General features: G+C 44.0%; 1 protein-coding gene across 2 annotated transcripts in view; it reads left to right on the top strand.

Annotated features, from left to right (window-relative positions):
- Window positions 1–15,277, top strand: part of ildr2a (immunoglobulin like domain containing receptor 2a) — a 125,579-nt gene that overhangs the window by 58,032 nt on the left and 52,270 nt on the right. For both annotated transcript variants that reach the window (XM_078232956.1, XM_078232955.1), the window contains exons 2-3: window positions 1,442–1,780; window positions 4,774–4,893. In XM_078232956.1, the coding sequence (XP_078089082.1) occupies window positions 1,442–1,780; window positions 4,774–4,893 (459 nt within the window). The remainder of the gene's footprint in view (window positions 1–1,441; window positions 1,781–4,773; window positions 4,894–15,277) is intronic.

Here is a 15,277-nt window from a genome sequence, read left to right as displayed (position 1 = left end):
GAAAAAAACCTTTTTCTGGTATCTTCAATGGTTATTTATCTTGCAAGTACAGCAACTTCACACCTTTCTATATATTTCAATACTGTATCTCTTGATGTGTCTGGCATGGCTTTTGGAGAAACATACCAACTCAGATGCAGCATCCTGATTTACATGTTAACTGAATATGCAAGGTTGGTGTCCAATTTACACTTCCAGACTGGTGGTCGGCCATCCAATTATCAAAACAGTGGCACTAATGCGGCACGGTAGCACAATGGTTTGCACTGCTGCCTCACAGCGCCAGGGACTTGGGTTTGATTCCCCGCTTGGGTCACTGTCTGTGTGGAGTCTGCACGTTATCCCCGTGTCTGCATGGGTTTCCTCTGGGCGCTCCGGTTTCCTCCCACAGTGCAAAGACGCGCTGGTTAGGTTGATTGGCTGTGCTAAATTCTCCCTCCGTGTACCCGAACAGGCGCCAGAGTGTGGCAACTAGGGGATTTTCACAGTAGCTTCATTGCTTTGTTAATGTAAGCCTACTTGTGACACAAGTAAATAAACTTTACCTTATTTTAGCAGAATTGTCAGATAGTGTCTTAGAGTGGACCTCCTCGGGCGCAAGTTATAGGGAAAGAAAATTACCTAGTGTTTTACTTTGACAACCATTGTTGCCTCCACCCACTGAGGCTCTTTAAAATAGTGGCATTGTTCAGTGCAACCCTATACCAACAAAATGAAAAATGTTATTTTAACTGCAGTCCATGCTTATGACCCTGATTCTCTTTCCAATCCAATCATGTTAAGTTTTGTGGAGGCAAACTAGTTTAAACCATGAATACTCTTTGCAGTGGGTAACTGGGTCAAGTTTTTATTTTGTATCGTAAGTGGATAAGTTATACTAATTGAATAAAACGAACATGATCATAACTGTTGCTCTGTATGTTTACCTCACTGTGAATTAAAGCAGCAAACTATTTTTTTAAATCGGGCATTCCATTATATTGAGGGAATATGCAAAAAACGTTAATATCCAATACAGATCACAAGCGGGGTATTATAGTCACGCCGGGTTATTGTACCAAATGGCCGTGTGAGTCAATGCTCTTTAAAAATCACTTGGATCCTTTTTGGGAATAACTGACACAACTGAACCCAAAACTGTAGACCCAAACTTATGACAGCAAATTTCCTGTGAATATTTGAGTGTGACTATAAGTTAGTGCAGCATAAATCCTTTCACAGAAAGTGTTCAGAATAAGTCATTGGTAGCATTAGTTACATCAATGAGCACTGTGACAATGTAATGGGAATATGAGAGCACATTGAAGTTGAATCACAGTGCTCTGAATTGAATGAAAGTTTGAAGAATGAAGTGGCCCAATTTGAACTTGAGAACATACACTTGTGAAGTGAATGGAATGAAGTCCTTTTCATACTAAACCAATTTTCTTTATCCCTGCAGGTGGATCCCTTGGTGTTCAAGTGACCATTTCAGAATATAAAAAGATAGCCATGTTGTTCCAGCCTGTTGTTCTTCACTGTCAGTACTCCACCACATCTGCCCAGCAACCCGTGGTTCAGTGGCGCTTTAAGTCATACTGCAAGGACCGTACTAGAGATGCCTTCAGCATTCACAGCACGGCCACACACGTCACCAGCCAGAAAGAACAGAGTCCTACGTGGGACCCATATCTGGACTGTGCGGATAACAGCCGCACTGTCCGAGTTGTGGCTTCCCGTCAGGGCTCAGCAGTCACTTTAGGAGAATACTACAAAGGACGGGAGATCACCATCATCAACAGTAAGGATTTTTATTTCCAACCGAGTGAATTCTATGAATAAACTGGTAAATTAATTGGATATTGCTGTGTCTCAATTTCTTCTTGCATAATTATTTGGGCAAGATGTTTGAATAACAAGTTAACTTCATGCACATTGGATCAATCGATCATTATATTTTAAGTTAAGGCTGTGAAGCAATTCCTGGCTTGTACAAGCATGGGTCCCACTTTATACAATTGATGCAATTCTGTACCTCTTGTGATAGAGCTCAGTGGTGAATTCTTTAGGCACTGTAACTGCCGTTTGGGATACAAAATGGTGTTAGCAGTGTGCACGCAACTGATGCAAAGCACTCCAGATGTCATTGTGTGCATGTTAAAGTTAAAGTTAATTTATTAGTGACAAGCAGGCTTACATTCACACTGCGATTAAGTTACTGTGAAAATCCCCTAGTCGCCACTCTCGGGCACCTGTTCGGATGCACGGAAGGAGAATTTAGCATGGCCAATTCACCTAACCTGCACATCTTTGGACTGTGGGAGGAAACTGGACCACCCGGAGGAAACCCACGCAGACTCAGGGAGGCACAGTGGGTTAGCACTGCTGCCTCACAGCGCCATGGACCCGGGTTCGATTCCCGGCTTGGGTCACTGTCTGTGTAGAGTTTGCACGTTCCCCTCGTATCAGCGCGGGTTTCCTCCCACAGTCTGAAAGATGTGCTGGTTAGGGTGCATTGACCCGAACAGGTGCCGGACTGTGGCGACTAGGGGAATTTCACGGTAACTTCACTGCAGTGTTAATGCAAGCCTTACTTGTGACTAATAAATAAACTTTAAACTTTAGAACATGCAGACTCCACACAGACAGTGACTCAAGCCGGGAATCAAACCCGGGTCCCTGGCGCTGTGAGGCAGCAGTGCTAACCACTGTGCCACCTTGCCGCCCGTGTAATGTCTGCCAGAAGTCTGCAGATTAGGCTGATCACAATTTCAATCAGCATGCACCAGTGCTGCTATTTTGCAGCTCCATGTGCCAGCCAATGCCTTCTCTCACCCTTGCACAGCTGAATGCATGTTAGCAGCCTGAACAACCCCCCCAGCAATGTTATTTAAAGGGATCATTAGCTCATTACAGGTTAGTTGCTGGTTTATTTCTTCTGGCTGTCATCACAGTTCTACACATTTGTTGTGCTTTTCATAATTTCACGTTTTCAAAGTCTACAGGGAGCGATGCGGCAGCTGCTGAAGCACATTTTACTGAGTTCAAGGTTGCTACACAAGCCAATTGCTCCGATACACGGGTACATTAGTAGTCATTCCCCTTGGAATGCAGCAGAACTGGGAGAATGAACAGAGGGCACACACAGCAGGGCACGTTGCTGGAAGAGGAAAATGGAAGAGGGAAGAAAGGGCTTTCAACAGGAGGTCATACTGTCTTAGGGCACAACTCTGCTGCATGAACCTTAGTAAGAAACAATGTCTGAAACACCTGTGCTTTACGAAGAAGGTCACCACTGAAATCTGCTGTCTGCTGCAGCCAAAACCCAAAGCTCAGAGCATGAATGTGACCCTGGCTGTGATCTTGTATGCATTTCGTTCCTCTCAGGCTAGTGCTTGAGATATTTCGAACATCTTAACGTTTACAGTCCGTTGTCACAAAAGGAAAGTCACTGAGCTCTCCATTCAAAAAGATGTGACTTATTTTCATTCTCTTTGTCAGTGAGAAGCAGGTGAAGGGAGCCCCAGGGTCTGTAGGCTTCTCCTTAGTACATGGTATAATTGCACACACATGACTTTGCAGATGCGACATGTCCAATTCTACCCTATACCAGAGCAGAAAGGGAATCCACTCCCTCTGGGTCCAGATACCTTGGGCGTGATCTTACCACCCGTTCACGCCACACTCCCACAGCAGTGAGGTCGGAGAATTTGGTGGCCAGCCAAATCTCCGTTCACTGATTTTGATTTGATTTGATTTATTATTGTCATATGTATTAGCCTACAGTGAAAAGTATTGTTTCCTGCGTGCGATACAGACAAAGCATACCGTTCATAGAGAAGGAAACAAGAGAGTGCAGAATGTAGTGTTACACTTATAGCTAGGGTGTAGAGAAAGATCAACTTAATGCGAGGTAAGTCCATTCAAAAGTCTGATGGCAGCAGGGAAGAAGCTGTTCTTGTGTCGGTTGGCACGTGACCTCAGACTTTTGTATCTTTTTCCCGACGGAAGAAGGTGGAAGAGAGAATGTCTGGGGTGTGTGGGGTCTTTAATTGGATGGGAAGAGGAAGGAGCAGCGCTCCGAAAGCTCGTGATTCCAAATAAACCTGTTGGACTTTAACCTGGTGTTGTGAGACTTCTTACTGTGTTTACCCCAGTCCAACGCTGACATCACTGTATAAGCTGACAGTGACCTAGAATCTAAGTCCAGTCACCAAGTGACAAATTATACAACATGTGGCTTTAAAGTAATATCCAGGTTAGACAAAACATCTTTAAGAAAAGACTCATGTTGCAAAAGGTGGGAGCTGAAATTTGGCAGAGAAATTTGTTCTGAGCAGCAGTGTAGAATGGACAAAATTGATTCATAGAATCTACAGTGCAGAAGGAGGCAGCAGTGCTAACCACTGTGCCACCATGCCACCCAGCACGGAATCAGCAGCCTGTTTTTCACTGGTTTGTGCGCCAGGGTCCCGGATGAATTTTGTTCCCTGTTCAGTTAATCATTTTCACAATGAATATCATAACTTGAAACTTTCAAAAGATGATCCTACTTTTCACTCTGCTGAGAATTGCTAATTCCAATGAACCGCAGCTGCCTGTCACCACCTGTGACGTTACTAAATTGGCTGCTCGATCTGCAGTAATCCTTCTGCACCAAACGTTAACCAAAAATTGCTCATCAACAAATATGAAATACAGATGGTAAAATGACATCAATGCTTGTTTGCAGACTGAGGTTTGACCCTGATTGTTGTCCAGGTCAATTACCAATCATTGTCGGGTCTCTTACAGATGCAGATCTCCAGATTGGGAGGTTACACTGGGGAGACAGTGGGGCTTACTACTGCTCTGTGATCACTCCAGATGATATTGTGGGGAACAGTGAACAAAGAATGGAACTCCTTGTGTTGGGTGAGTATAAATAACAAATATATTTAAGTAGGAACCTGGAAATGTATTTGCAGCCAAATATAAATCGTCAACTGGATTAATCCTCAAGGATTTTTGCCCACATTTGCCCCAACATTTATCAATTGCACTATTACAGTGCAAATCTTTATTGTGTAGACTTGTTAAGTAGAGCATGAGTTAAGTGGCCCAAAGAGGTGTGGTGATAGACCATTAAAACAATTCTTTGGAAAGGAATTACTTGTAAAACTGGTCAAAATACTAAATTATTAAGGGTCAACAGAATCTAATTTTTAACCTTCGTACTCTTAATAAATTCTTTTAACTTCGTCATGTTGTCAGTATTCAATTGTTGCACAGCTGCAATTTTTAGAATTGTGTAATAAAGCATTTGTTTAACACATTTAGATTTTGTGGCACAGTGGGTAGCATCCCTACCTCTGAGCCAGAAACTGCGTGTTTGAGTCCCACCCCAGGAGTTGATGGCCAAGGAAGGTGCATTCATAACACGGTCAAACAGGTTGAGTGTCAACCTGCAAATCCTTCCAAATAGAGACTCCTGCTCAGCCACGCATAATGTGGAGTGGCGCCCCCTCAGGCTATAAAACCCTGGCGATAGACTAGCGACCTGTTATGGGAATTACTGGCCATGGAAACAGATGAAAGTCTACCTTGGTGCAGCACTAGGTGCGGGAAGCGAATTGGATTGGATTAACACCATTCTCCTTCTCCAAGTATGTCTACAAGTTATTAATTTTTATACTTTCATCTAAAATAATTGACTAAATAGTATTTACATTATTTAATTAAATGCCCTGATCAAATCAAGCTCAGGGTAAGCTTCTGGAACATTGGGCTGGATTTTAATGCTCCCTTGCTAGTGGGTTTGAAGGCAAGAAATATCCAGATACCCCTTTCCCCCACCACAATTATACCAGCAGCTGCTGCAGCGTTTTATTGACCCATCCAGCAGTTGGCCAATTGAGACACTTGTGTAGCCAGTTAATTCCCAATTAAAGTCCTCATCCCACCACCATTGTGATATGATCAGCTGTGGGAGAGGTTTATGGCAAACAGCAGCTTTCTTTGCCCCAGGGCCTATCAGAGAGAATACCCTTTGTTTTTTCCACCAAATGCCCATTTGGATGCCCCCCCCTCTCCCCCCCCCCCTCCCCCTTTAGCTTCTCAAACCCCAGCTTCACACAGCCACCTATGCTGGGGCCTGACGAGGCCTCCATTGACCCAAACCCTAATTCTACACCACACACCTCTGTCCTGAATTGTTGGAGAGCTGCTGGCATCTGATTGACCAACAGTTCTTTGAAACAGGTCGTCCTGTCCCTGAGGGGCAGAAATTCCACCTCTCACCTATTAACGATCAACAGGTTTTTAGCTGGGGTTGGGTGGTGGGGAGAGGGGTGGAATCTGGTGCCTCATATAATTCAGCCCAGTATCTCTACCTGCTCCTGGGCCCTCTGCAGCCTTCCAGCATGAACATTGACCTCATTAACTTCAGACTTAGCTATTTCCTTGATTGATGGAAAGCCTTTGATGTGACCTATGTCTATTGGCATCTTGAAAGGAGGGGCAAGTTGATGTTTCGCATATAGATTCTTTGGGCGGCCGAGTGGCACAGTGGTTAGCACCACTGCCTCTCAGTGCCAGGGACCTGGGTTCTATTCCTGGCTTGGGTCACTGTCTGTGTGGAATGTGCACGTTGTCTGCGTGGGTTTCCTCTGGGTGCTCTGGTTCGCTCCCACAGTCCGAAAGACGTGCTGGTTAGGTGCATTGACCCGAACAAGTGCTGGAGTGTGGCAACTAGGGAAATTTCACAGTAACTTCATTGCAGTGTTAATGTAAGCCTTACTTATGACTAACCAATAAACCTTTAACTTTAAAATTTTCTTTGTCAGAACAGTTACTTTGAAGCATAAATCTGGATCAATTAGCATAAATTATATACAAGTACATCAGCACATACAAGTATATTATAAAATATGTTTTGTTACTGCGCACAGAATGATTCTGACAAATGTGTTTTAAATTTAAGTATTCAATGTGAAATAATCTACAAAAACCATAAGTTTTACAAGGGTTAACCACAAAAAATTAGAGTCTTGGCTTTGTAGAAAAAAAGCATGACAGCTGAAGTTTAAATGCTTCATTTAAATGTCATTGACATACCACTGTGCGTCACGCCTGTGCTTGATTGGAACATAACTTTTTGGTGTTCAGACTCAATGGTGTCTTGACATTGACTGAGAGGATATTCGACTTGCTGCATTTACATTTGTCTGTGCAATAATTATGATTAAAGTTGCTATACTACTGAGCAATTGAACATTTCAATAAATCAGTTTAAGGAAAGTGAAGTTTATTTATTAGTCACAAGTAAGGCTTACATTAACACTGCAATGAAGTTACTGTGAAATTCTCCCAGTCGCCACAGTCCGGCACTTGTTTGGGTCAATGCACCCTAACCAGCACGTCTTTCAGAATGTGGGAGGAAACCGGAGCACCCGGAGGAAACCCACGTAGATACGGGGAGAATATACAAACTCTACACAGACAGTGACCCAAGCCAGGAATCAAATCCGGGTCCCTGGCGCTGTGAAGCAGCAGCGCTAACCACTGTGCCACCGTGCCGCCCGGTATTTATCAAAGATCAAATATGGATTGGAATTCTGCTGCTTATATGCGATCAATCACTCTTACCGTGAATGAACAGGAGGTTTTGTGACATAGAACCTGGTATTTGTGGTATTTTACCATTTTGATTCTAAATGCTGGGCGGACTTGAAACTGGGAGTGTTTCAGATCCGACTTTTAGACCCGTTCTGAAGCGGCCCCATATGCAATCTGCCTGAAAAAATATCAGCGATTCCGAATCGCGCTGCAGAAGCCTGTGGGTGGGGCTTAACGCACCCGAACCCTGCAGCTCTGATCGGAGCCTCCAACTGTGCATGCACAGAAAAAAATTGACAGAATGCTGCTCCCCGCTACATTGCTCCTGGGCCAGATAATGCCCCCCCCTCCCCCCCTGGCCCCCATAGACATTGCCCCATCCCCACAACATTACCAACCTCCTTATCCCTCCACTCCACCCCAGACTGATCGCAGGCCCCTCCCCCCTTCCTGTCCACAGGCAGAGTGGCAGCGGACCCCCCCTCCCCCTCACTGATCACAGGCAGAGTGGCAGCGGACCCCCCTTCCCCCTCACTGATCACAGGCAGAGTGGCAGCGGACCCCCCTTCCCCCTCACTGATCACAGGCAGAGTGGCAGCGGACCCCCCTTCTCTCTCCCCCACCCCCCCCCCCTCAAATTGTGGTCTTTTACAGTTGCAGCATCACCCCTCTAATAAGATCTCTAATAGAACCATAGAACCATAGAACATTACAGCACAGAAACAGGCCTTTTGGCCCTTCTTGCCTGTGCCAAACCATTTTTGTGCCTAGTCCCACTGACCTGCACCTGGACCATATCCCTCCACACCCCTCTCATCCATGTCCAAGTTTTTCTTAAATGTTAAAAGCATTCACCACCTCATCTGGCAACTCATTCCAAACTCCCACCACTCTCTGTGTGAAGAAGCCCCCCCTAATATTCCCTTTAAACTTTTCCTCCCTCACCCTTAACCCATGTCCTCTAGTTATTTTCTCCCCTAGCCTCAGTGGAAAAAGCCTGCTTGCATTCACTCTATCTATGATTTATAAAGGCCAATGTACCAAAAGCACTCTTTACGACCCTATCTACCTGTGACGCCACTTTTAGGGAATTATGTATCTGTATTCCCAGATCCCTCTGTTCTACTGCACTCTTCAGTGTCCATTTGATAGATGGAATAACTAAGGGAACAATATTATATGAGATTGTCTTTGTTGGAGGTGGTTACTAGCTGAAATTCTTAGACAGTGGTGTAGAAATAAAGTAGTCCAGGTTTTGCAGTCACTGTGGAAGGGATTAGTGCTTGCTACTGACAACGAGAACAACTGCCCACAAGGATTTAATGAGTTCTGGCATCAAGTTCTCTTTAACAATATAGATTTCATTCTCATGCCATCTGGTGTTTGGGATAAGTGAAGTCATCGGGCAGGCTGAGCAGCCAATCAAATTGAAGAGGCCTCATTGACCCCAAAGTGCAGTGGATGCTGGGACAGTGAGTAAATTTAAGGAGGAGTTAGACAGATTTTTAATTGGTAATGGGTTGAAAGGTTATGGGGAGAAGACAGGAAAATGGGGATGAGGAACATATCAGCCATGATCGAATGGCGAAGCGGACTCAATGAGCCGAATGGCCTAATTCTGCTCTTATATCTTATGAACTAGACTGCAAACCAGAAAGTAAAAGGCATGGATTATCATTTGCTTTTTAAGCATTTTACAAGGGAACAAGACAAAGATTAGGGTAAAGGTAGAACAACACTATTCAACAAGAGCATGTATCTAATTTAATCAAACATCCCGAGGTGCCTCATGTGACTGTTATAAATCAAAACATGACACACAGCCATGAAAGGGGATATTAGCAAAAGTGACCAAAAACTTTGTTAAAGAGATGGGTTTTAAGGAGCAGCTTAAAGGAAGTAAGCTGGAGAGGCATAAAGCAGCTGAGGGCATTGGCAGCTTAAGACGCAATTTCTCTTCGAGTCTCATTTTGAGTACAGAGTGTTCTCATAAGCTTTTTCTCCCATTGGGCGGCAATTCTGACCTTGGGTGACTGAATGTGTGGAATCTGCCTGTCCTCCCCGTGTCTGCGTGGGTTTCCTCCGGCTGCTCCGGTTTCCTCCCACAGTCCGAAAGACAGTCTGGTTAGGTGCATTGGCCATGCTAAATACTCTCTCAGTGTACCTGAATAGGTGCCGGAGTGTGGCGACGAGGGGATTTTCATAGTAACTTCATTGCAGTGTTAATGTAAGCCTACTTGTGACTAATAAATAAACTTTAATGTAATTGTTTTACTAGTGTTTGTTGAGTGTTTGGAGCATGTGCAGGTTTTTGGGGGCTTTTCAGTCTGCAAGAGAGTTTTCTGTAAAGAAGACCTGTTTTACTCATGCTCCTGTTTTCATAGCTATTACTGCTCTGCTGAGTTATTTTTATTGTTAAACTTTGTCATTTTATGACATATAAAAAAGATCCTTCTTTTAAACAATGCACTTGACCACCTTAATCATGGTTTCAAGTTACTATAGTCTCCAATAGTGGAATTGTTAATATTGTAGTTTAATGGTTAAAAGTGGCTTGCTTGGCCATTTCAAGAGGGCAATTAAGAGTTAACAACATTGCTGTGGCTCTGGAGTCACATGTAAGCCAGACCAAGTAAGGACAGCAGATTTCATAGAACAGAATCCCTACAGTGCAGAAGGTGGCCAATTGGCCCATTGAGTCTCGCATCAACCACAATCCCACCTAGCCCCTATCCCCATAGCTCCATGTATTTACCCCGCTAGTCCCCCTGACACTCGGGTTAATTTTAGCATGGCCAATCAACCTAACCCGCACATCTTTGCACTGTGGGAGGAAAGGGGAGCACCCGGAGGAAACCCACATAGACACGGGGAGAATGTGCAAACTCCACACAGACAGTGTCCCAAGCCGGGAATCGAACCCGGGTCTCTGGCGCTGTGAGGCAGCAGTGCTAACCACTATGCCACCATGCCACCATGTCCTTTCCTTCCCTAAAGGACATTAGTGAACAAAATGCAGGAAAGGTCTGCTCATCCAGTATTGAATGTCGGTAAGTAAGTCCGACAATTTGTAGACAGTGGAGGAGTCAGGAGGAGTGGTGGTGAGGTAGAGTTGGATGTTGTCAGTGTTCATATGGAAATTGACAGTGTGCTTTCAGATAATATTGCCAAGGGGCAGAATGTAAATTAAAAATAGGAGAGGGCGAAGAATAGATCCATGGGCAATACCAGAGATAGTGGTGTGGGAGCGGGAAGAGAAGCCATTGCAATTAATTCTTTGGCTATGATTAAATAGATAAGAATGGAACGAGGTGAGGGCAGTCCCACCCAGCTGGATGATGGCGGCAAGGCACTGGGTCAAAATGATGTGGTGGATGATGTCAAAGTCTTCAGACTGGTCAATGGACAAGGAGGAATAGCTCATCTTTGTCATGGTCACATAGGTTGTAATTTGCAACCTTGAGATGAGCCTTTTTCTGTACTATGGCTGGGCAGCAATCTAACTGGAGGGATTCAAACATGGAGTTCCAGAATAAACCTGTTGGACTTTAACCTGGTGTTGTGAGACGTCTTACCATATTGGATTGGGAAAGGAAATTGGATTGACACAATTTAGTGGGAATAGGTTCAGCAGAGGAGCAAGTGAGACTCATGGACAGGATGAGCTTGAAGAGGATATGAGGGGAGATACTAGATAAATATGACTTCAGGGCTGGGGAAGAGGGCAGGGGACTTTGGCGGATGTTTGGACTGGTTAGAATCATGGAAACCCTACAGTGCAGAAGGAGGCCATTCAGCCCATCGAGTCTACAGCAGCAACAATCCCACCCAGGCCAGAACCTGTAACCCCACATATTTACCCTACTAATCCCTCTAACCTATGCATCCCGGGACACTAAGGGGCAATTGAGCATGGCCAATGCACCTAACCCACACATCTTTGCACTGTGGGAGGAAACCGGAGCAGCCGGAGGAAACCCATGCAGACACGGGGAGAATGTGCAGACACGGGGAAAACGTGCAAACTCCACACAGACAGTGACCCAAGCCGGGAATCAAACCCGGGTCCCTGGCGCTGTGAGGCAGCAGTGCTAACCACTGTGCCACCATGCCGCCCATGGTGAGGAATTAAATTTCATATAGCCACATGGTGAAGGAGGAGACCGAAAACCAACTTTTACTCAGTTTTAGATTTATTCACAAAGTGAAATATTATGAACATAACCCTATAATTACCCTCAAATGACAATGAGTGTCTCTTTATACTCCGAGAGAACTAAAACCAATTAAACAAATTAACTAAGTAACAACCCCTCAGAGTGGTACTGTAACAAAAACAAAACTACAAAGGGATCTCAGTGGGGGCGATATTACTGCCCATTCACGCCACACTCCCACTGCAACAAAGTCAGAGAATTTGGTAATCCAGCCAAATCTCTGCCTGCTGCAGCGGGATGGGAAAATCCCAGCAGCGGGCAAGGTCGGAGAATCCGGTCCAGTGTCTTTTCCTACTCTTTCAAATAAATTCAAATAAACTAACTCATGAACTACCCCTTAAAGGGGCAGTATGTCAATATATTCTCCATTGAGATACCCATAAACAATGAACAAGTAAACCAATTATCATAGAATCATAGAATTATCGAATCCTGCAGTGTAGAAGCAGGCCATTTGGTCCATCGGGTCAGCACCGACCACAATCCCACCCAGAACCCTATCCCCACAACCCCATGCATTTACCCTAGCTAGTTCCATTAAAGGACAATTTAGCATGGCCAATCCACCTAACCCGCACATCTTTGGACTGTAGGAGGAAACCGGAGCACCCGGAGGAAATGCACGCAGACACGGGGAGAATGTGCAAACTCCTCACAGACAGTGACCCAAGCCGGGAATTGAACCCGGCTCCCTGGCGTTGTGAGGCAGCAGTGCTAACCACTGTGCCAAGGCTAATATAATTTAACTGCAATATAAACCAAAATCTTCAACAGAAACTTATTAAATTAAAATGTAGTGTCGCTTTATACTCAAGTAAAATCAAATAAACAAATGATGAATGAATGAACAAGCCCGTAAGGGGAAGTGGTCTCTCTATGCACATTTGAGCAAACAACTTAAGTAATAAACTAGTTGATAAATCTTTGAAGAGGCACTATAACGAAAATCAAAATCTTAAAAACAATTCAAATTAAATTAAAATGCTACTCCTGAGACTGTTACTGCACTCCAAGCCCCCGCTGTGCCCCCTGGTCGCAATAGGCCTCAAATGAACCAGCATATGATCCTTCTTCAAGGATAAAAGCAAAGATCCTGTCAAACAGAAAAAATACAAAATACAGCACTTAAAAATAATCTCCCATGGGATGTAGCCCCTGCTGGTAAGGCCAGCATTTGTTACCCGTCCCTAACAACTGAGTGACTTGCTAGACAGTGTCTTTTTATACTCTGTTTTAATATATCAATTAAACAAATTAACCAATGAACTAATTAACTAACAGCCCCTTAAACAAAAACAAAACTTTAGTGGAAACTTAACAAATTAAATTAAATAATATTTTGGGGGGAGGTAATGTACTCTACTCTCTGTGGTTCTATCGGTTGTCACTGGGAAGGTTTCAAGTGTACTGATGTACTGATGACTGGAATCTTAGTGACAAGGAGGTCCTTACACTTGTTGGAGGTGATAGTGGAGGGGATGAAGGAGAGGCGTTTAAGAAGAAGGTTTATAATACATAAAGTAAGTTAGATGGTTATCTTTGCTTTCCAGGATGATCCTGGATTAGTAAGCAGTATTAGAAGGCAAGAGTTTTAAAAAAAGTTTACTTATTCATGTCACAAGTAGGCTTATGTTAACACTACAAGGAAGTTACTGTGAAAATCCCCTATTTGCCACATTCCGGCGCCTGTTCGGGTACACAGAGGGAGAATTTAGCACGGCCAATGCACCTAACCAGCATGTCTTTCGGACCGTGAAAGAAAACCGGAGCACCCGGAGGAAACCCACGCAGACACGGGGAGAACGTGCAAACTCCATACAGTTACCCAAGCCGGAAATCGAACCCAGGTCCCTGGCGCTGTGAGGCAGCAGTGCTAACCACTGTGCCACTGTGCTTGACGGGGTCTGATGGTGCTTCATGTGGTCAAGCTGGGTCGGCTGCCCTTGGAAACAGAGTGCTAAGGCTGGCTGTTTAAGAAGGATGCTCAGTGCCCTGGACTTCATTTCAATTATAAGAAAAACAGTGAAGACTTCTAGCTCTCATCCCTCATATTCGCTCAACCTCCCACCCCATTCATGCCTACCTGACACAAAATAAAAAGGTTCTAAGCATTTATTACAGACTTCACAAAAATAAATTGTCATTGATAAAAGTCCATTCCATACATTTAAATCCCTTTGAGTTCTTCATTCCTTATAAACACAAACATTTGTATTTGTAGCCCCAAATCAAAGACAACTAATCCTTATTTATTGCTCTATGTGGCCAAGAAAAATGTGAACATGCAGTACTCCTCCCCCAACTGTGATAATGATAGATTGGTGGGAACAATCAAGCTGTACTAATTCTATAAAAATAACCTTCAGGTTTATGTGAACAACCAACATTTGAAGTTGCAAGCACCAATTTCTTTCACTTGGAAGACACAACAAGCTGCTCTTTCCAAAATTTAAATAGCTGGGGATTTAAATAGCTTGACATTTCCACAGACATTATTCGCGCTTATGCACTTTAGTATCTAATCTCAAAAACCCCAAAAGGGTTCCTGACCTCCCCAAAGAAATCCAATAGGTTTAGACCTTTTCCTCAAAATCATAAATCGCACAAGCCTTTATGATTCTGCACTATTAAATGTACTGCTGTTTCTATGAACCATGTATGCTTAAAGTACATGTCTCCCCCATTACGCCCCCTCCCTCCCAACCACCCCAGTGAAAATGATGGATGCTAGTTATGGGGGTGGGTCATTTGCATTTCACCTCCGTGAAATTTTGGGCCCTGGTCTACAACATGGGACGGCACAGTGGCACAATGGTTAGCATTGCTACCTCACAGCACCAGGGTCCTGGTTGCAATTCTAGCCTCAGGTCACTGTCTATGTGGAGTTTGCACGTTCTCCCCGTGTCTGCGTGGGTTTCCTCCAGGTGCTCCAGTTTCCTCCCACAGTCCAAAGATGTGCAGGTTAGGTTGATTGGCCATGATAAATTGACCCTAGCGTCAAGGGGATTATTAGCAGGGTAAATATGTGGGGTTATGGGAATCGGGCCTGAGTTGGATTGTGGTTGGTTCAGACTCGATGGACTGAATGGCCTCTTTCTGCACAGTAGGGATTCTATGAAACAAGTAACGTAGAAAGTGACATCTATTATTTACTGTTTTCCCACTTCCAACTCTGAGCTTATTAAATAAATATAGGCCACCCTTTGAACAGACACTTTATGTCTGTTTACCAGCCTCTCTGCAGGTGCTTCCATTCTCTTGCATTTAAAAATGTAAATTGCCAAACTAAAAGTTATACTCCTGAAATATATGAATCATGAAATTATATATTCTTGCAACATCCCATATTAGCTCAGGTTTGCATCCCTTGGATTTAAGAGAAGCAGAGATTAAGGACAATGTGACAGAATGATGGTTGCTGAAATGTCATTTTTTAAAGTTGGATTTTTATTTTAAGAATCGATGGAATTTTTATTATAGGGGAA

This window comes from Mustelus asterias, chromosome 17 (assembly GCF_964213995.1).
Source record: "Mustelus asterias chromosome 17, sMusAst1.hap1.1, whole genome shotgun sequence".
NCBI lineage: Eukaryota > Metazoa > Chordata > Chondrichthyes > Carcharhiniformes > Triakidae > Mustelus > Mustelus asterias.
The sequence above is the reverse complement of the archived record's forward strand: the minus strand, read 5'-3'. Positions and strand labels throughout refer to the sequence as shown.